The sequence below is a fragment of the Coregonus lavaretus genome (genome assembly GCF_964263955.1).
Source record: "Coregonus lavaretus genome assembly, chromosome: 14".
Classification (NCBI taxonomy): Eukaryota; Metazoa; Chordata; class Actinopteri; order Salmoniformes; family Salmonidae; genus Coregonus; species Coregonus lavaretus.
Window position 1 is genome coordinate 49,849,054 of NC_140001.1, and position 22,407 is coordinate 49,871,460.

Here is a 22,407-nt window from a genome sequence, read left to right on the forward strand (position 1 = left end):
TTCTCTGTAGATCCTCTCAAGCTCTGTCAGGTTGGATGGGGAGCGTTGCTAAACAGCTATTTTCAGGTCTCTCCAGAGATGTTCGATCGAGTTCAAGTCCGGGCTCTGGCTGGCCCACTCAAGGACATTCAGAGACTTGTCCTGAAGCCACTCATGCGTTGTCTTGGCTGTGTGCTTAGTGTCGTTGTCCTGTTGGAAGGTGAACCTTTGCCCCAGTGTGAGGTCCTGAGCGCTCTGGAGCAGGTCTTCATCAAGGATCTCTCTGTACTTTGCTCCGTTCATCTTTCCCTCGATCCCAGTACCTGCCACTGAAAAACATCCCTACAGCATGATGCTGCCACCACCAAGCTTCACCGTAGGGATGGTGTCAGGTTTCCTCCAGACGTGACTCTTGCCATTCAGGCCAAAGAGGAGTTCAATCTTGGTTTCATCAGACCAGAGAATCTTTTTTCTCATGGTCTGAGAGTCTTTAGGTGCCTTTTACTGAGGAGTGGCTTCCGTCTGGCCACTCTACCATAAAGGCCTAATTGGTGGAGTGCTGCAGAGATGGTTGTCCTTCTGGAAGGTTCTCACATGTCCACAGAGGAACTCTAGAGCTCTGTCAAAGTGACCATCGCGTTTTTGGTCACTGACCTAGGCCCTTCTCCCCCGATTGCTCAGTTTGGCCAGCTCTGGAAGAGTCTTGGTGGTTCCATACTTCTTCCATTTAAGAATGATGGAGGCCACTGTGTTCTTGGGGACCTTCAATGCTGCAGAAATGTTTTGGTACCCTTCCCCCAGTTCTGTGCCTCGACACAATCCTGTCTCGGAGCTCTACGGACAATTTCTGTATGTGTATGATGTATAGATATGTTGTCTCATTAGGATATTATGTTTGATAGACCTCTCTGCCCTTTCGCCACTTCACTGGTCTCAAACACAGACACACACACACCAGACAATGCCACATACACACACCAGACAATGCCACACAAACTCACACACATCCACCCTTCAATGCATTCCCTTGTTCTTAGTCTGTCTCTAAATGAAGTGACTAGCAGGGTAATTGGTTGGTTCTGTCTGATTGGAGCTTTACTAGACTAATTGCATTGATCTGTTTTATATATTTTTCTTGAATAATGCCAAAGCTCTGTTTGCAGACAGACAGAGAGCTTATTAAAACTGACCTTTTAAATAGTTGGAGGAGAGGGGAGTGAGAGGAGAGGCAGAGGATTGGGGGAGGGGAGGGAGAGGTTTGGGGGAGGAGAGGGGATTTTAGAGCACAGGTGTCAAAGTCATTCCGCGGGTGTCTGCAGGTTTTCGCTCCTCCCTTGTCCTTGATTGATTAAGGTCACCAATTAGTTAGGAACTCCCCACACCTGGTTGTCTCTGGCTTAACTGAAAGGGGGAAAAAACTAAAACCTGCAGACACTAGGTCCTCCATGGAATGAGTTTGACACCCTTGTTTTAGAGGGATGTGGGTAGGTGAGATCAGTGAGATATTTTAGAAAGTGAGGGGAATGCGAGGGATATGGGGTAGACATAGGTTTACTGTACTGTAGAGGTCTGATCGAGCAAGGTGGAAGGAGAGAGAGCGTGAGTGTGAGGGTGAAGCGGTAGAGGCGGTTTAGAGGTCAAAACAAATCAAAATACAAATGTAATTGTCACATGCGCCGAATACAACAGATGTAGACTTTACCGTGAACGCTGTTCGCTGCTCTGGCACCCCAATGGTGGAACAAGCTCCCCCACGACGCCAGGACAGCGGAGTCACTGACCACCTTCCGGAGACACTTGAAACCCTACCTCTTCAAGGAATACCTGGAATAGTATAAAAGTAATCCTTCTACCCACCCCCCCACTCCCCCCAAAAAATAAATAAAAATAATAATTATTATTATTATAATAATACAAAATAAAAAAAGGGTGGTTGTCCCACTGGCTATCCTAAGTTGACTACACCAATTTGGAAGTCGCTCTGGATAAGAGCGTCTGCTAAATGAATTAAATGTAAAAAGTAAGAAAATGTGCAAATAAAAATAGAAAATAGTAACAAAATAGATAACAATAAGGAGGCTATATACAAGGCTATATGCCTAGTCAATGTGCAGGGTACGAGGTAGTTGAGGTAATATGTATATGTAGGTAGGGGGAAAAGTGACTAGGCAATCAGGATAGATAATAAACGGAGTAGCACCAGCGTATATACAGTGGGGAGAACAAGTATTTGATACACTGCCGATTTTGCAGGTTTTCCTACTTACAAAGCATGTAGAGGTCTGTCATTTTTATCATAGGTACACTTCAACTGTGAGAGACGGAGTCTAAAACAAAAATCCAGCAAATCACATTGTATGATTTTAAAGTAATTAATTTGCATTTTATTGCATGACATAAGTATTTGATACATCAGAAAAGCAGAACTTAATATTTGGTACAGAAACCTTTGTTTGCAGTTACAGAGATCATACATTTCCTGTAGGTCTTGACCAGGTTTGCACACACTGCAGCAGGGATTTTGGCCCACTCCTCCATACAGACCTTCTCCAGATCCTTCAGGTTTCGGGGCTATCGCTGGGCAATACGGACTTTCAGCTCCCTCCTACGACTTTCTATTGGGTTCAGGTCTGGAGACTAGCTAGGCCACTCCAGGACCTTGAGATGCTTCTTACGGAGCCACTCCTTAGTTGCCCTGGCTGTGTGTTTCGGGTCGTTGTCATGCTGGAAGACCCAGCCACGACCCATTTTCAATGCCCTGGCTGAGGGAAGGAGGTTCTCATCTTGGTTGTTGGCCAAGATCTTGCGATACATGGCCCCCTCCATCCTCCCCTCAATACGGTGCAGTCGTCCTGTCCCCTTTGCAGAAAAGCATCCCCAAAGAATGATGTTTCCACCTCCATGCTTCACGGTTGGGATGGTGTTCTTGGGGTTGTACTCATCCTTCTTCTTCCTCCAAACACGGTGAGTGGAGTTTAGACCAAAAAGCTCTATTTTTGTCTCATCAGACCACATGTCCTTCTCCCATTCCTCCTCTGGATCATCCATATGGTCATTGGCAAACTTCAGACGGGCCTGGACATGCGCTGGCTTGAGCAGGGGGACCTTGCGTGCGCTGCAGGATTTTAATCCATGACGGCGTAGTGTGTTACTAATGGTTTTCTTTGAGACTGTGGTCACAGCTCTCTCCAGGTCATTGATCAGGTCCTGCCGTGTAGTTCTGGGCTGATCCCTCACCTTCCTCATGATCATTGATGCCCCACGAGGTGAGATCTTGCATGGAGCCCCAGACCGAGGGTGATTGACCGTCATCTTGAACTTCTTCCATTTTCTAATAATTGCGCCAACAGTTGTTGCCTTCTCACCAAGCTGCTTGCCTATTGTCCTGTAGCCCATCCCAGCCTTGTGCAGGTCTACAATTTTATCCCTGATGTCCTTACACAGCTCTCTGGTCTTGGCCATTGTGGAGAGGTTGGAGTCTGTTTGATTGAGTGTGTGGACAGGTGTCTTTTATACAGGTAACGAGTTCAAACAGGTGCAGTTAATACAGGTAATGAGTGCAGAACAGGATAGCTTCTTAAAGAAAAACGAACAGGTCTGTGAGAGCCAGAATTCTTACTGGTTGGTAGGTGATCAAATACTTATGTCATGCAATAAAATGCAAATTAATTACTTAAAAATCATACAATGTGATTTTCTGGATTTTTGTTTTAGATTCCGTCTCTCACAGTTGAAGTGTACCTATGATAAAAATTACAAACCTCTACATGCTTTGTAAGTAGGAAAACCTGCAAAATCGGCAGTGTATCAAATAATTGTTCTCCCCACTGTACAGTACCAGTCAAAGGTTTGGACACACCTACCTAATCCAGGATGTTTCTTTATTTTTACTATTTTCTACATTGTAGAATAATAGTGAAAACATCAAAACTATGAAATAACACATATGGAATCATGTAGTAACCAAAAAATTGTTAAACAAATCAAAATATATTTATATTTGAGATTCTTCAAATAGCCATCCCTTGCCTTGATGACAGCTTTGCATTCTCTCAACCAGCTTCATGAGGTAGTCAATTAACAGGTGTGCTTTAAAAGTTAATTTGTGGAATTAATGCGTTTGAGCCAATCAGTTGTGTTGTGACAAGATAGGGGGGCAATACAGAAGATAGCCCTATTTGGTAAAAGACCAAGTCCATATTATGGCAAGAACAGCTCAAATAAGCAAAGAGAAACGACAGTCCATCATTACTTTAAGACATGAAGGTCAGTCAATACGGAACATTTCAAGAACTTTGAAAGTGTCTTCAAGTGCAGTCGTAAAACCATCAAGCGCTATGATTAAACTGACTCTCATGAGGACCGCCACAGAAATGGAAGACCCAGAGTTACCTCTGCTGCAGAGGATAAGTTCATTAGAGTTACCAGCCTCAGAAATTGCAGCCCAAATAAATGCTTCACAGAGTTCAAGTAACAGACACATCTCAACATCAACTGTTCAGAGGAAGTTGTGTGAATCAGGCCTTCATGGTCGAATTGCTGCAAAGAAACTACTACTAAAGGACACCATTAAGAAGAAAATAATTGCTTGGGCCAAGTAACACGAGCAATGGACATTAGACCGGTGGAAATGTACCTTTATTTAACTAGGCAAGTTAGTTAAGAACAAATTCTTATTTACAATGACTATATGAAGAGTATAAAAGTGTGTTTGTGTGTGTGTGTAGCATCAATATGTATGTGTGTGTTTTGTGTGTGAGTTGGAGTGTCAGTGTAAGTATGTGTGAGTATAGTCCAGTGAGTGTGCATAGAGTCAGTGCAAGAGAGTCAGTGCAAAAAAAGGGTCAATGCAAAAAGCCCGGGTAGCCATTTGATTAACTGTTCAGCAGTCTTATGGCTTGGGGGTAGAAGCTGTTCAGGAGCCTTTTGGTCCCAGACTTGGCGCTCAAGTATCGCTTGCCGTGCAGTAGCAGATTGAACAGTCTATGGCTTGGCCTGGGGTCTTTTGACTATTTTCCAGGACTTCCGCTGACACCGCCTGGTATAGAGGTCCTGGATGGCAGGGAGCTTGGCCCCAGTGATGTACTGGGCCGTCCTTACCACCCTTTATAGCGTCTTGCGGTCGGATGCCAAGCAGTGGATGCCAAGCAGTTGCCATACCAAGCGGTGATGCAGCCAGTCAAGATGCTGTCAATGGTGAACTTTTTGAGGATCTGAGGGATCTGAGGGCCCATGCCATATCTCCTGAGGGGGAAGAAGGCTTAGGGGTTAGGTTTAGAATTAGGTTTAAGGGCTCCAAAAGGGTTCTTCGGCTGTCCTCATGTGAGAACCCTTTTTGGTTCCAGGTAAAACCCTTTTTGATTCCATGTAGAGCCCTCTGATGAAAGGGTTCTACATGGAACCCAAAATGGTTTTACTTGGAACCAAAAGGGTTCTACATGAAACCAGAAAGGGTTCTTCAAAGGCTTCTCCTATGGGGACAGCCAAAGAACCCTTTTAGGTTCTAGATAGCACCTTTTTTTTCTAAGAGTGTAGGGTTAGGTCAAGTGGGAACATTTCGCCGTTCCCCACAAGGAAATAAGCTTTTTAGGCTTAGGTTTAGAATTAAAATTATAGTTAGGGGTTAGGTTTAGGGTTAGGGGTTAGGGAAAATAGGATTTTGAATGGAAATCAATTGTTTGGTCCCCACAAGGATAGTAAAACAAACGTGTGTGTGTGTGTGTGTGTAACGGCTGCTGGATTACAGTCTGTCAAATCCAACACATGAAATCGTATGGTTTATTCATTCAAATTCACCTCAGATATGACAACAACAATATGACAACACACAGACACACGCATGTGTGTGTTTATACAACGGGTGGGTCTAATCCATTCCAGCCGGTGTCTATTCCACAAGTCACCACCGGCTAAAGCTATAATGTTGAAATGCCTTTTTACTCTGTTCCATCTCACTGCACAATCAACTGTTTCATCAGCCCAGCCAGACAATTTATAAACTTGATCTCCACTGTAAAAAGCATCTAGACATTATCTCCCATTTCTTTTAGCAATTGGTTTTCAATAGCAGAGATTTGTATAAACCTTGCTGTCTGTCTCTCTGACATTTGTAACATTGTTTCAATATTGAAATTCCATCTGCAGCTGTTCCATAGTAATAAACGTGTAGTGGTCGGGAGTCGGGACGAGACAGACAGGCAGGCAGCTTTTCTCAGCCAGTCGAAATCATGAAAGCATAATGTTTATGGATATATACAAAGAAATGTCAATACAAAACAGGTCAAACTAAATTAATGAAGCTAGTTTGCAGTCTTTCCAACTTCAGTTTGAAGTGATTGTGTTAGCTGTTTTGTTGGCTAGCTCCTCTGAACTACAGTGCCCTGACAAGAGAGCACATTAATTAGCTCATTGTTATGGATGTATACAAATAAATGTCACCAGAAAACAGCTTAAACAAATGCAAATGCAGGTACTTTGCTGTTATTCTGGCTGCACTGTTTGACGTGACTGTAAGTTAGCCGTAGTTGACTAGCTAGCAAGCAAGGGATAAGAACATTGCCAGTCAGTATGGCAATAGAACATTTAGACAAAAATACTTAATTACTGGGTCGCGTCTCTAGCAACAGAACCGATAGAACGAACGACCAGCCGGCTTGAGTAGCAACCCTAGATTTGTGTCGGGACTATATCTCGTGGACGGATTAAATAGTATGAATAACTTCATCAAAATAAAAAAATTTATGAACATTTGTCAATCATTATTTGAAAATGTTGGTAACCCGTTGTATAAAAGTGATAATACCCTCGAAGCCGGTGTTTGGAGGATATATTGGCACGGTTTGACGGCCCTCGACTTCGCCTCGGGACTTACAACACCCGTGCCAATTCGGAAAGTATTCAGACCCCTTGACTTTTTCCACATTTTGTTACGTTACAGCCTTATTCTAAAATTGATTAAATGGTTTTTTCACCTCATCAATCTACACACAATATTCCCATAATGACGAATCAAAAACAGTTGTATCGAAATTTTAGCAAATGTCTAAAAAAAAATTTTTTTTACTCAGTACTTTGTTGAAGCACCTTTGGCAGCGATTACAGCCTTGAGTCTTCTAGAGTACGATGCTACAAGCTTGGTACACCTATATTTGGGGAGTTTCTCCCATTCTTCTCTGCTGATCCTCTCAAGCTCTGTCAGGTTGGATGGGGAGCGTTGCTTCTACATCTGCATTGCTTGCTGTTTGGGGTTTTAGGCTGGGTTTCTGTATAGCACTTTGTGACATCCGCTGATGATAAAATTTGATTGATTGATTGGTTGCTGCACAGCTATATTCAAGTCTCTCCAGAGATGTTCGATCGGGTTCAAGTCTGGGCTCTGGCTGGGCCACTCAAGGACATTCAGAGACTCCTGCGTTGTCTTGGCTGTGTGCTTAGGGTCGTTGTCCTGTTGGAAGGTGAACCTTCGCCCCAGTCTGAAGTCCTGAGCGCTCTGGAGCAGGTTTTCATCAAGGATCTCTTTGTACTTTGCTCCGTTCATCTTTCCTTCGATCCTGACAAGTCTCCAAGTCCCTACCGCTCAAAAACATCCCCACAGCATGATGCTGCCACCACCATGCTCCACCGTAGGGATGGTGCCAGGTTTCCTCCAGACGTGACGCTTGGCATTAAGGCCAAAGAGTTCAATCTTGGTTTCATCAGACCAGAGAATCTTGTTTCTCATGGTCTGAGAGGCCTTTAGGTGCTTTTTGGCAAACTGCAAGCGGGCTGTCATGTGCCTTTTACTGAGGAGTGGCTTCTGTCTGGCCACTCTACCATAAAGGCCTGATTGGTGGATTGCTGCAGAGATGGTTGTCCTTCTCGAAGGTTCTCCCATCTCCACAGAGGAACTCTGGAACTCTGTCACAGTGACCATCGGGTTCTTGGTCACTTCCCTGACCAAGGTCCTTCTCCCCCGATTGCTCAGTTTGGCCGGGCGGCATGCTCTAGGAAGAGTCTTGGTGGTTCCGAACTTCACCCACTGTGTTCTTGGGGACCTTCAATGCTGCAGACATTTTTTGGTACCCTTCCCCAGATCTGTACCTCGACACAATCCTGTCTTGGAGCTCTATGGACAATTCCTTCGACCTCATGGCTTGATTTTTGCTCTGACATGCACTGTCAACTGTGGGACCTTATATAGACAGGTGTGTGCCTTTCCAAATCATGTCCAATCAATTTAATTTACCACAGGTGGATTCCAATAGAGCTGTAGAAACATCTCAAGGATGATCAATGGAAACAGGATGCACCTGAGCTCAATTTCAAGTCTCATAGCAAAGGGTCTGAAAACGTATGTAAATAAGGTATTTCTGTTTTTCATTTTTATGGGGTATTGAAAAACTCCATTTTAGAATAAAGCTGTAACATAACAAAATGTGGAAAATGTAAAGGGGTCTGAATACTTTCTGAATGCACTGTATCCTCCAAACACCGGCTTCTCTGGCATTATCTCTTAAGTGCATCTCTGACGTGTGTGTGTGTGTGTGTGTGTGTGTGTTGTTTAGGACTTTGAGATGAACAGTGAGTTGAAGATGGGAGTGATTTATCTCTTAGAGGAGATACTCAGAGATCCAGACCTACTGCCACAGGAGAGAAAAGCTACTGCTAATATACTAAGGTACACACACACACACACGCATGCACGCACACACACACACAAACACACACACACATGTACTAACACGTACACACATGCAGCTGCTGGCCACATACACTATATATACAAAAGTATGTGGACACCCCTTCAAATTAGTGGATTTGGCTTTTTCAGCCACACCCGTTGCTGACAGGTGTATAAAATCAAGCACACAGCCATGCAATCTCCATAGACAAACACTGGCAGTAGAATGGCCTTACTGAAGACTCAGTGACTATCAACGTGGCACCGTCATAGGATGCCACCTTTCCAACAAGTCAGTTCATCAAATTTCTGCCCTGCTGTTATTGTGAAGTGGAAACGTCTAGGAGCAACAACAGCTCAGCCGCGAAGTGGTAGGACACACAAGCTCCCAGAACGGGACCGCCGAGTCCTGAGCATGTAGCGTGCAAATATTGTCTGTCCTCGGTTGCAACACTCACTACCGAGTTCCAAACTGCCTCAGGAAGCAACATCAGCACAAGAACTGTTCATCGGGAGCTTCATGAAATGGGTTTCCATGGCCAAGCATGCCTAAGATCACCATGCGCAATGTCAAGCATCGGCTGGAGTGGTGTAAAGCTCGCCGCCATTGGACTCTGGAGCAGTGGAAACTCATTCTCTGGAGTGATGAATCACGCTTCACCATCTGGCAGTCTGGGTTTGGCGGATGCCAGGTGAACGCTACCTGCCCCAATGCATAGTGTCAACTCTAAAGTTTGGTGGAGGAGGAATATGGTCTGTCGCTGATTTTCATGGTTCAGGCTAGGCCCCTTAGTTCCAGTGAAGGGAAATCTTAACGCTACAGCATACAATGACATTCTAGACGATTGTGTGCGTTTAACTTTGTGGCAACAGTTTGGGGAAGGCCCTTTCCTGTTTAAGCATGACAATGCCCCATGCACAAAGCAAGGTCCATACAGAAATGGTTTATCGAGATCGGTGTGGAAGAACTTGACTGGCCTGCACAGAGCCCTGACCTCAATCCCATTGAACACCTTTGGGATGAATTGGAACGCCGACTGTGAGCCATGCCTATTCGCTCAACATCAGTGCTCAACCTCACTAATGCTCTTGTGGCTGAATGGAAGCAAGTCCCCAAGGCAATGTTCCAACATCTAGTGGAAAGCCTTCCCATAAGAGTGGAGGCTGTTTTAGCAGCAAAGGGGGGACCAACTCCATATTAATGCCCATGATTTTGGAATGAGATGTAGTGTACTATGGTAGAGTCCCTATCAACCTATTATTCAGGTTAAACATTAACATTTTAATTGTATGACAGCAGCCTGGACAATTACACATGTCATGTACTTTGGTAGATCAATAATCTATTTTTATGACTAGTATTGACCAATCAGGTTAAATGTTTTTGCAGTACCCTTTCTCTGGATGAGCAGGAAGCAGATGCCCAGCTGAGGATAGAAGACATCCTTCAGATGGTGAGAAAACTACACTATCCACCAACCCCTCTCATTTACCCACAAACCTCTCTATCTAAGACATGGGGTGTATTCATTAGTGCACACAGTCGTAAAATAGAACACATTTTGCAACGAAAACAAGCCTTCCTTGTTGGACAAGTTCATGTTAGTCCCTAACCGTTTTGTCCCGTTTGATTCCGTTTGGTTCCTAGTAATACACCCCCGTGCATCACCAAATATGAGCTGATCATTGTAGTTAGGACATCCCTCCTTTCTAATTCACCTTAGCCCAGGTGAACTCTGCCCCCTTTGTACTGAACTGATACCTCTTCTGAACTTGCAAGTGAAGCAGTCCCCTACTACACTTCACCTTGGTAAGAGTGTCCACCCTCCCCTGATAACCAACCCCTGATAAGTTCCCTCAAAACCCTTAGCACCATCCAGTAGAGAGACGCCAGTCAGAGTTCTGTCCAACCCCCTACCCCTCTCTCCATCAATCACGTCACTCGCCAACCTCTTATAATGTGCATTAATAGGAGACCTGTGTTTGGCTTAGTTAGCTATATTTCAGAAGTTTTAGTATTTGATCAGATAGGTTAACTAAATAAATAAGTGAATTGTTCACCTCACAGTTAGCCAAGATTCTTACAATTATTTACAGTTAGTTAGCAATTGCTTCTACTCTAATTTGCTAGGTACATTAGCGCTGACGTGTCAATAATAACATGTAGTCAAAAATGACGGGTGTCTCCAGTTGTGTTTACATTTTACCACTGTGACGCTGGATATTTTTGCTCCCCTCTGCCTCCACTGGATGGGAAACTGCCCTCATCTCTGTCTGCAAATCTATTCACTAACACATTAAGGGTGGGTTGCACCAACATGGATTAACTCTTAAACTGGGTTAAATCAAGGTTTAACTATTAATTTTGTTGTAAAAAACTTTAAACCTAGTTTTATATGGATCCTATTCTGAACAAAAATATAAACGCAACATTCAACAATTTCAAAGATTTTGCAGCATTACAGTTCATATAAGGAAATCAGTCAACTGAAATAAATTAGGCCCTAATCTGGGAGGGCATAGGTCCGGAGCCAAGCCGACCCACTGGGGAGCCAGGTCCAGCCAATCAGAATACGTTTTTTTTCCCACAAAATGGCTTTATTACAGACAGAAATACTCTGCACATTTTAGAGTGGCCTTTTATTGTCCCCAGCACAAGGTGCACCTGTGTAATGATCATGTTATTTAGTCAGCTTCTTGATATGCCACACCTCTCGAGTGGATGGATTACCTTGACAAAGGATAAAATGCTCACCAACAGGGATGTAAACAAATTGGTGCAAAGAATGAGAGAAATAAGCTCCCAAATTGTCCCCATGTTGGGGAATAAGAGATTTGAAAGTCTAGGGTTGAAATAAAATATGTCGCTAATTACCATTTCAAAAGGATACAAAAAAAAACAGAACACAGCCATTTTAAAAGCACAGGGCTTGTGCAGCGTGCTATGCCTTCATTTTTCATCTTACAGGAATGATATATGACATTGCCAGCTGTAATATTTGAGCTAGATTTCCAAAAAGGCAAGTGCTGTAGCTTTCAAATGATATATCACTTTCTATTTTCTGACCGAAATTGACCCAGTAGGAACCACTTAGGCTAAGCTCTGCGGAACTGGTACAAAACAATCGCTCGGTTTAACAGGTTTCAAGTTAATCAAATGTCAGTGTATGTGCTTTATATTCATTGCGATTAACATTTTTAGCTCCTGTGTTTTATCATGTTTGTAAAACTCAACTAGCCAGTTTACTAATTTGACAATTAATTTCACCATTAGCCCAAAGTGAAAACTCACTTTGCTATCTAGCAAGCTAGCAAGGATTATTGCTAATTTGTTTCCATAGAAATAGAATAAGAACATATTGCTATGGTGAAGCCATTATGACACGTGTCACTAATCATAGAGGGCTTGCAGTTGCGTCACAAATCACCTAGCAACCGCACCAGGCGCCATGTTGGAAGAACAAAGTAAGTCTGTTGGAAGTTCTCCAATCGTCCACATGGCTGGCTGCATTTTGCTACCACCGGAAACTTCGGGAAGATTGCCAATTACTTAGTTTTTTTAAGGATTCAGAAACGGAGGCAGTGGGAGAACCTTTTCAAGTAAGTAAATATATTTTGAAATGATATCATTAGCTAGCTTGCTTGCTACAGAACCTTGGTGTGCAGGTTAACTCAAATGAGCTGCTAATGTAATGTTTGCTAGTGAGCTAACTTTACATACTGTATAGCTAGCTAAGTGAATTAAATTTCACCAGCTTGCTAACTTCAAATTAGCTAGTTAGCTAGCTTCTTGATGTATTTATTATTGTAACTGTTCATGCATTTGTAGATAGGTAGCTAACTAACAGCCATGGAAGAAGGTGAACGGATTAGCTAGCAGTTCCAGCTTTCAGAAGGGAGAGTAGGCTTCTCTGGATAGGGCAGGTACCTTTGTGGGAGGACATTATGAAAATACTCTCCAGTTCCAGTCCCTAGTGAGAAAAACTGAGGACAGAGAGATATAACAACATAATATTCAGTGCTTCCTAATTTGAGGGTAATGCAGCCTGTTTATTTTGTGATGTTTTCTGTCCTCAGATACAGAGAGCCGTAAAACCCTGTCTGCAGATGAAGAGATCCCAATGAATGTCCCAAGAGAATAAGGGTACATCCTTGTATACCATGGATATTAGCACATTTTGTGAACAAAAATACAGTTTAAAAGTCACACACAATGTTACAACTGGAGCAGGCCAACCCTGCTGGGTGTGCATGCTTCTGTTCCAGCCCAGCACTAACACACATTATTCAATGTATCGAACCTAATTAGTTAATAATCAAGTGTGCTATTGCTGGGCTGGAACAGAAGTCTGCTCCCCCCGTAGATCAGGGATCAGTGGAGCGGATTGTCCCGGGCTTGTGGCTGTCTAGACCCCTACTGTTTGTTGTTGTTGTTATCAATCTTCCTGCGACCTGCCCTGTCTGGAACTGCGAGGAGTAACAACGTAACCTACGTTGTTACCATGACAAAGACCAAGCCAGTGGGAGTATCGTTGAGGACAGTGGTGTCTCTCTATCACCGGTGAAGGATCTTTTAAACAAACAAAAAGAGTTCTACAAACAGTTGTTCCAACAACACGAAAATAGCTTCAAGTGTTTTGTCCAAATACTGCTGGAGTCAACTAATAAATGAATGCATGACCTGACCAGAGTGGTCCAGGACCTGAAGAACAGTTTGCAGTTCTCCCAGGGTCAGCTCAATGAGTTCAAACAGGATAACGGCAAGATGACAGCAATCTGTAAGTCACTGAGAGAGGACATCAGTTCTTTATGTGAATCCATGATAACAGTGACGGAGGACAATGGGGCGGAAAAACATTGTTGTGGACGGAATTGCAGAATCTCCTCATGAGACCTGGACGGAGTCTGAGTACAAAGTGAGGGAAATTATCTCCGAAAAACTGAAGATGGACCACAGGAAGATTGAGGTGGAGCACACCCACAGGACTGGAAAACCCACCACCGACTCAGGTGACAGGCCCGATAGTGGTCAAGTTCCTGAGGTTCAAGTACAAGGTAGCTGTTCTGGAAAGAGCCAAGAACTTGAGAGGAATGTATATCTTTCTCAAAGAGGACTATCCTGAAGCTGTGCGCCAGAAGAAGAAAGAACTTATCTCAGCCATGAAAGCTGCCAGAAACAAGGGGACATTGCTTACATCTGCTATGACAGGCTCATTGTCCCAAAAGCCTGGAAGCGATGAGAGAGCCAAGCCTATGGGTTCATAGCTTCAGCTCCACAGCACACACACACACACCAACTGATTAATGGACTGCTGAATGTATATATTTTTTATCTTGCTTTGTTTGCTCTTTTCCATATTATGTCTATATTCTGCCCTCGCAAAAGAGTCCCCTTCTTAAGCTTAGCATATAGATAAAGCCGGTACAGCTACTGTAGTGTTGAAGGATGATTTATTGCCAGCGCTTCATAGGTACAGTAATAGTGACTGAAATGAGTATAACTGAATTCTAGAAAGAAAAGAACAATGTGACTTATTGTATGCTAGCTGAAGACTAGGCTATATTCTTAATAAAACACAGCATGTATTTGTATACATGTTCATAAAACAGAAATATGCAGCATTATTCATTAAATCGGATGTAAATAATTCCCCAAAACATCAAGATCAAATGCACTGAACAGATATCCATCAAGAAGATTCATAAATCTCATTAAAACGATCAGCCGTACAAAATATCATCATGAATTGAATGCCAAATATGTTATGATTAATTTTAGTGACAGACAATGCTTCTACAAAATGATAGCAAGAAGGATGGAGTTTGATAACGTCTGCAGCGCCAAAGTGTGACTTTCACCATTTTGGAATGTAACAATTCTTCTTCTACAGGATTTAGCGCATTAAACGAACAACACACATCAATACAGGACAGTGGCCCCCAAGTGGTCAACAATGGAATTACACGATAGCCTAAAGGAACTTAAACCCAACTACAGGGGCCAGAACAGTCTATCTCTGATAAGCGACCCATGAAAGGGATGAAAATAGCCCATATTAATGTATGTAGCCTTAGAAATTAGGTTCAAGAAATCAATAACTTGCTAACATCAGATAACATTCATATATTAGCCATTTCTGAGACTCACTTCGATAATTAATTTGATGATACAGCAGTAGCAGGACAAGGATATGTAATCTTATGGGGAGGTGTTTCTGGTGTTTCTGTATACAGTATATTCAGAGCCATATCCCTGTAATGCTTAGTGTTATTGAAGTGTAGTGGTTGCAGGTTCACCTGGCACATCTAAAGCCTTTTCTTTTGGGGTGTTGCTATAGGCCACCAAGTGCTAACAGTCAATATCTAAATAATATGTGAAATGATTGATAGTGTATGTGATGTAAACAGAGAGGTCTACTTTCTTGGGGACTTGAATATTGACTGGATTTCATCAAGCTGTCCGCTCAAGAGGAAGCTTCTCACTGTAACCAATGCCTGTAATCTGGTTCAGGTTATTAATCAACCTACCAGGGTGTTTACAAACACTACAGAAACAAGATCATCCACATGTATTGATCACATTTTTATTAATACTGTAGAACTCTATTCTAAAGCTGTATTCGTACCCATTGGATGTAGTGATCACAATATAGTGGCTATATCCAGGAAAGCCAAAGTTACAAAAACTGGGCCTAAAATAGTGTATTAGAGATCATACAAAATATTTTGCTGTGACTCTTATGTGGAAAATATTTGTTGGTCTGAAGTGATTAATAAGGAGCATCCAGACGCTGCACTTGATGCATTTATGAGATTGCTTCTTCCAATTATTGATAAACATGCACCTGTTAAGAAACTGGCTGTAGAACTGTTAAGGCTCCATGGATTGATGAGGAATTGAAAAACTGTATGGCTGAAAGAGATGGGGCAAAAGGAGTGGCTAATAAGTCTGGCTGCATATCTGACTGGCTGACTTACTGCAAATTAAGAAAGAATGTGACTAAACTTAACAAAAATAAGAAGAAACTGTATTATGAAGCCAAGATAAATGATATAAAGAATTATGGAAAAATAACTGTGGAGTACTTTTAATGAAATTATGGGCAGAAAGACAAATTCAAATCCATCTTTCATCGAATCAGATGGCTTATTCATCACAAAACCATTTGATGTTGCCAATTATTTTAATGATTACTTCATTCGCAAAGTGGCCAAACAGACAGGAAATGCCAACAACTAACAGTGAGCCATCGTACTCATGTATATAAAAAAATAATAATAATGAAAGAAAAGCATTGCAAGTTTGAATTTTGTAAAGTTAGTGTAGGAGAGGTGGAAAAATGATTGCTATCGATCAATAATGACAAACCTCCTGGCATTGACAATATAGATGGAAAGCTACTGAGGTTGGTAGCTAACTCTATAGCCACTCTTATCTGTCATATCTTTAATCTAAGCCTAGAGGAAAGTCTTTGTCCTCAGGCCTGGAGGGAAGCCAAAGTCATTCTGCTACCCAAGAGTGGTAAAGCGCCCTTTACTGATTCTAACAGCAGACCTATCAGCTTGCTGCCAGCTCTTAGCAAACTGTTGGAAAGAATTGTGTTTGGCCAAATACAATGCTTCCATATCATGAATTCAGAGCTATCTATCTTATAGAACTACAAGGGTTTTCTTAAATGGAAGCTTCTCTAATGTCAAACATGTAAAGTGTAGCGTACCGCAGGGCAACTCTCTAGGTCCACTACTCTTTTCTATTTTTACCAATGACCTGCCACTGGCATTAAACAAAGCATGTGTGTCCATGTATGCTGATGATTCAACCATATACGCATTGGCAACCACAGCTAATGAAGTCACTGAAACCCTTAACAAAGAGTTGCAGTCTGTTTTGGAGTGGATGCCCAGTAATAAACTGGTCCTGAACATCTCTAAAACTAAGAGCATTGTATTTGGTACAAATCACTCCTTAGGTTCTAGACCTCAGCTGAATCTGGTAATGAATTGTGTGGACGTTGAACAAGTTGAGGAAAATAAATTACTTGGTGTTACCTTAGATTATAAACTGTCATGGTCAAAACATAGATTCAATGGTTGTAAAGATGGGGAGAGGTCTGTCCGTAATAAAGACATGCTCTGCTTTTTTGACACCACACTCTAGTTTTATCTTATCTTGAATATTGTCCAATCATTTGGTCAAGTGCTGCAAAGAAAGACCTACTTAAGCTGCAGCTGGCCCAGAACAGAACATCTTGCTCTTCAGTGTAATCATAGGGCTAATATTAATACTATGCATGCCAGTCTCTCTTGGCTAACAGTTGAGGAGAGACTGACCGCATCACTTCTTCTATTTATAAGAAACACGAATGTGTTGAAAATCCGAAATTGTTTGCATAGTCAACTTACACACAGCTCTGACACACTCACCTACCCCACCAGACATGCCACCAGGGGTCTTTTCACAGTCCCCAAATTCAGAACAAATTCAAGAAAGCGTACAGTATTATATAGAGCCATTATTGCATGGAACTCTGTTCCATCTCATATTGCTCAAAAAACAGCAAACCTGGTTTCAAAAAACAGATAAAGCAACATCTCACGGCACAACGCATCACCCCTATTTGACCTAGATAGTTTGTGTGTATGTATTGATATGCATGCCTGTCTCTCTTGGCTAAGAGTTGAGGAAAGACTGACTGTCCCCAGGTCCACTTATAAGAAACATTCATGTGTTGTAAATTCCAAATTGTTTGCAGTCATCTTACACACAGCACTAACACACACACTTACCCCACCAGACATGCCACCAGAGGTCTTTTCACAGTCCCCAGGTCCAGAACAAATTCAAGGAAACATACAGTGTTATACAGAGCCATGAGTGTGTGGAACTCCCTTCCATCTTATATAGCGCAAGTGAACAACAACCCTGGTTTAAGAAAACAAATAAAGCAAAACCTCACGGTACAACGCCTCTCCCCCATGTGACCTACTTGTTGTGTGTATGTACTGACGTCAGTGGCGGTCAGTGCCATTTAAGGTGAGGGGGAACCATTTTTTTTTCATGAGCTTGGCCTTATTGGATTAATGTCATTCATATTCCATTCACCCAGTTCAATGTAACAGCGATAGGTTTAAGCTACTACATGATATTCAAATGTTCCGTATACCCATCATGAGGTTGCTACAACCTAGCCTATAAATGAAAGTTTACAACGTAGGTGCACACAGGTCGAGAGACAAATTTGAATTAACAGACAGTGACACATGGCAGTGACACAGTTGACAGACAATGACATTCAATACCGCCTTGCACACTCTTGCCTGCATCTAGCTGATATACTCAACAGTTGCAAACGAGAGATTCTATTGGACAAATTCAACTATGTTTATCCCCGTTTTGTTCCATTTGCTTCCGTTTAAGAAATGTTTTTCAACAGAATCAGCTAAATGAATACACCCCTGATCACGCGTAAACACAGTTCGCTCTCTCACCTCTTCCCTTCGCTTTTGGATTTTAATGCACAACACATCAGCTGTATGTGACCAGGCAAAACTACTTTTTCATGCCAAACCGCTACAAATAGCCTACATTGTTGTCACCATATAAGCTAAAGTAACGTCATAGTCAGCATAGCTAATAGAACTAACGCGTTAGTAAACCCGCTACGATCATGCAGTATTGTTACAGTGTACAGTCAGTAAGCAGTTACACCGGCAGGCCCCGGTGGCAATAAATTAGTAAAACCAAAAGCTTACCTTGACTTGGAAGAGTTCCAGTGTTGGATAGTCATAGCCAGCTAGCTAACATAGCATCCCTCTGTTTGAGTAGGGTATTTCAGTAAGCTAAACTAGGTAGCTGAATTTGCTAGCTAAGTAAGTGAAACTGAAAAAAAATGACAATCTTTCTCTCTAGTTCTCTCTTGCTTCTCCTTCATTTTGGAAGAAATTAATTTGTTTAAAATTATTAACCTATTGTCTTTCTCTCTCTTTGAGTCAACTACTCACCACATGTTATGCACTGCAGTGCTAGCTAGCTGTAGCTTATGCTTTCAGTACTAAATTAATGATCTGATCCTTTGATTGGGTGGAAAACGTGTCAGTTCATGCTGCAAGAGCTCTGATTGTTTGAAGGACTTCCTCCGGAAGTTGTCATAATTACTGTGTAAATCTATGGAAGGGGGTGAGAACCATGAGCCTCCTAGGTTTCGTATTGAAGTCAATGTACCCAGAGGAGGACGGAAGCTAGCTGTCCTCCGGCTACACCATGGTGCTACCCTACAGAGTGCTGTAGAGGCTACTGTAGACCTTCTTTGCAAAATAGTGTATTTTAATCAATTATTTGGTGACATGTGAATATATTTAGTATAGTTTTATCTAAAAGGGATTACTTTTTTAATGTTTTAAAAAATAATAATGAAATTCATTGAGGAGGATGGTCCTCCCCTTCCTCCTCTGAGGAGCCTCCACTGACTGACATGTATGTGTAACTGATTGATGCATATACACACTACATGTTAATGTTTTTAAATGTATTTAAATTGTAAAGTATTTTGTCTGTAATGTCTTTTTTGTTATATGTCGGACCCCAGTAAGACTAGCTGTCACCATTGGCGTCGGCTAATGGGGATCTTAATAAATCAAATCGAAACCTATGTTGTTTACTTTTTTTTGTTCACCTGAAATTATGCTTTAGTAATAATAGCCTACTTGTTACTAAAATGTCTTGACATATGAGTTAGCTTACTTGTAGACTTTGAAATTATATTAAATAGTGTTGATTCGTTGAAGTTAAGTGTTTAAACTTGTTTTAATTGTTAACTTAACTATTATTCAAGATTAACTAGTGTCAATGTTGATTAATCACAGATCACAATCCTTCAATAAAGAGGGGAAGGGAATATGTCTCTAATTTGTCTGTTTCTGTGTTGAATTCTCAAATGAACATTACCTTTTTGTTCAGTCATAAGCTCTCCAATTAGTTGTATTTGATTGTCACTATTTTTTCAGGATATCAGCCTTGTGAATCCATTTTGCAGCTGATATTGGCATGCAACGGCAATGCAGCCATAGGCCTACAGCAGCGGTTCTCAACTCCAGTCCTTGAGTACACCCAACAGCACACATTTTTGTTGAAGCCCCGGACAAACACCTGATTCAACTCAGAGGGCCTGATGATTTGTTGACAAGTTGAATCAGGTGTGTTTGTCCGGCGCTACAATAAACTGGGTAAATTGGGGTACTCGAGGACCGGAGTTGGGAACCACTGGCCTACAGTATGATGGCATTAGCCTTATGGGTATTTGCAATGCAGCCCTTGACATTGTGCATCTGAAGCAGAGAATAGCTTAACTCATACATTGTTTACATATTGTTCAGCTGTATGTTCTCAATTTAAAAACGATACAATGTATGTGAGGTTAATCATTATACTGGATTTTGTACATGCCTTGTGCTGACATTAAATTGTTTAGTGCAAATCCAACCCTTGTAATCTAGCTGGAGAAATGTATGGAAGCGGGAGATGATGGAATCCTTAGCTTAAAACATACACACAACTACTACCACCTAGTTCAATGCCAGGTACTTTTCTCCCAGAAGGTCTGAGTGGCACTTGGAGGTGCTACTGTGATAATGAAGATGGTTTGCCTAAGACTACCACAACAATTACGGTGTCTATGCTAAATGTGTTGGAATTGTAAAAGAAAGAAAATAGTTGGGCTATAAGAAATACTTTTTATTCAATGGGGCTAGGCAAAGCAATGACAAAATACTTTTCATTTCACCCATACAACAACTAGTATTAACTAGTATTAAAGTTCAGTATGTTTACAATATCATAAACAATTGTATTTTACACATTCCAAATGACATTTTATATAATCACATGGTTTAATGCATGTCAATCTCTCCTGGCTCAAAGTGGAGGAGAGATTGACTTCATCGCTACTTGTGTTTCTGAAAGGTATTGACATGTTGAATGCACTGAGATGTCTGTTTGAACTACTGTCGCACAGCTCGGACGCCCATGCATACCCCACAAGACATGCCACCAGAGGTCTCTTTACAGTCCCCAAGTCCAGAACAGACTATGGGAGGTGCACTGTACTACATAGAGCCATGACTACATGGAAATATATTCTACACTGCTCAAAAAAATAAAGGGAACACTAAAATAACACATCCTAGATCTGAATGAATGAAATAATATTATTCAATACTTTTTTCTTTACATAGTTGAATGTGCTGACAACAAAATCACACACAAATTATCAATGGAAATCAAATGTATCAACCCATGGAGGTCTGGATTTGGAGTCACCCTCAAAATTAAAGTGGAAAACCACACTACAGGCTGATCCAACTTTGATGTAATGTCCTTAAAACAAGTCAAAATGAGGCTCAGTAGTGTGTGTAGCCTCCACGTGCCTGTATGACCTCCCTACAACGCCTGGGCATGCTCCTGATGAGGTGGCGGATGGTCTCCTGAGGGATCTCCTCCCAGACCTGGACTAAAGCATCCGCCAACTCCTGGACAGTCTGTGGTGCAACTTGGCGTTGGTGGATGGAGCGAGACATGATGTCCCAAATGTGCTCAGTTGGATTCAGGTCTGGGGAACGGGCGGGCCAGTCCATAGCATCAATGCCTTCCTCTTGCAGGAACTGCTGACACACTCCAGCCACATGAGGTCTAGCATTGTCCTGCATTAGGAGGAACCCAGGGCCAACCGCACCAGCATATGGTCTCACAAGGGGTCTGAGGATCGCATCTCGGTACCTAATGGCAGTCAGGCTACCTCTGGCGAGCACATGGAGGGCTGTGCGGCCCCCCAAAGAAATGCCACCCCACACCATGACTGACCCACCGCCAAACCGGTCATGCTGGAGGATGTTGCAGGCAGCAGAATGTTCTCCACGGCGTCTCCAGACTCTGTCACGTCTGTCACGTGCTCAGTGTGAACCTGCTTTCATCTGTGAAGAGCACAGGGCGCCAGTGGTGAATTTGCCAATCTTGGTGTTCTCTGGCAAATGCCAAACGTCCTGCACGGTGTTGGGCTGTAAGCACAACCCCCACCTGTGGACGTCGGGCCCTCATACCACCCTCATGGAGTCTGTTTCTGACCGTTTGAGCAGACACATGCACATTTGTGGCCTGCTGGAGGTCATTTTGCAGGGCTCTGGCAGTGCTCTGCCTGCTCCTCCTTGCACAAAGGCGGAGGTAGCAGTCCTGCTGCTGGGTTGTTGCCCTCCTACGGCCTCCTCTACGTCTCCTGATGTACTGGCCTGTCTCCTGGTAGCGCCTCCATGCTCTGGACACTACGCTGACAGACACAGCAAACCTTCTTGCCACAGCTCGCATTGATGTGCCATCCTGGATGAGCTGCACTACCTGAGCCACTTGTGTAGGTTGTAGACTCTGTCTCATGCTACCACTAGAGTGAAAGCACCGCCAGCATTCAAAAGTGACCAGAACATCAGCCAGGAAGCATAGGAACTGAGAAGTGGTCTGTGGTCACCACCTGCAAAACCAGTCCTTTATTGGGGGTGTCTTGCTAATTGCCTATAATTTCCACCTGTTGTCTATTCCATTTGCACAACAGCATGTGAAATATATTGTCAATCAGTGTTGCTTCCTAAGTGGACAGTTTGATTTTACATTGTGTTGTTTAAGTGTTCCCTTTATTTTTTTGAGCAGTGTACATCAAGTAACTGATGCAAGTAGTACAATTAGATTAAAAAAATAGATAAGAAAACACTTTATGGAACAGCAGGGA

At 42.4% G+C, this 22,407-nt stretch overlaps 1 protein-coding gene across 1 annotated transcript in view; it reads left to right on the forward strand.

Annotated features, from left to right (window-relative positions):
- The window catches only part of rasgrf2b (Ras protein-specific guanine nucleotide-releasing factor 2b), a gene marked incomplete at both ends in the record, with an annotated part of 136,601 nt that overhangs the window by 103,371 nt on the left and 10,823 nt on the right, over nucleotides 1-22,407 (forward strand). The window contains 2 exons of the mRNA XM_084176605.1: nucleotides 8,523-8,635; nucleotides 10,029-10,092. Coding sequence (XP_084032731.1) covers nucleotides 8,523-8,635; nucleotides 10,029-10,092 — 177 coding nt within the window. The remainder of the gene's footprint in view (nucleotides 1-8,522; nucleotides 8,636-10,028; nucleotides 10,093-22,407) is intronic.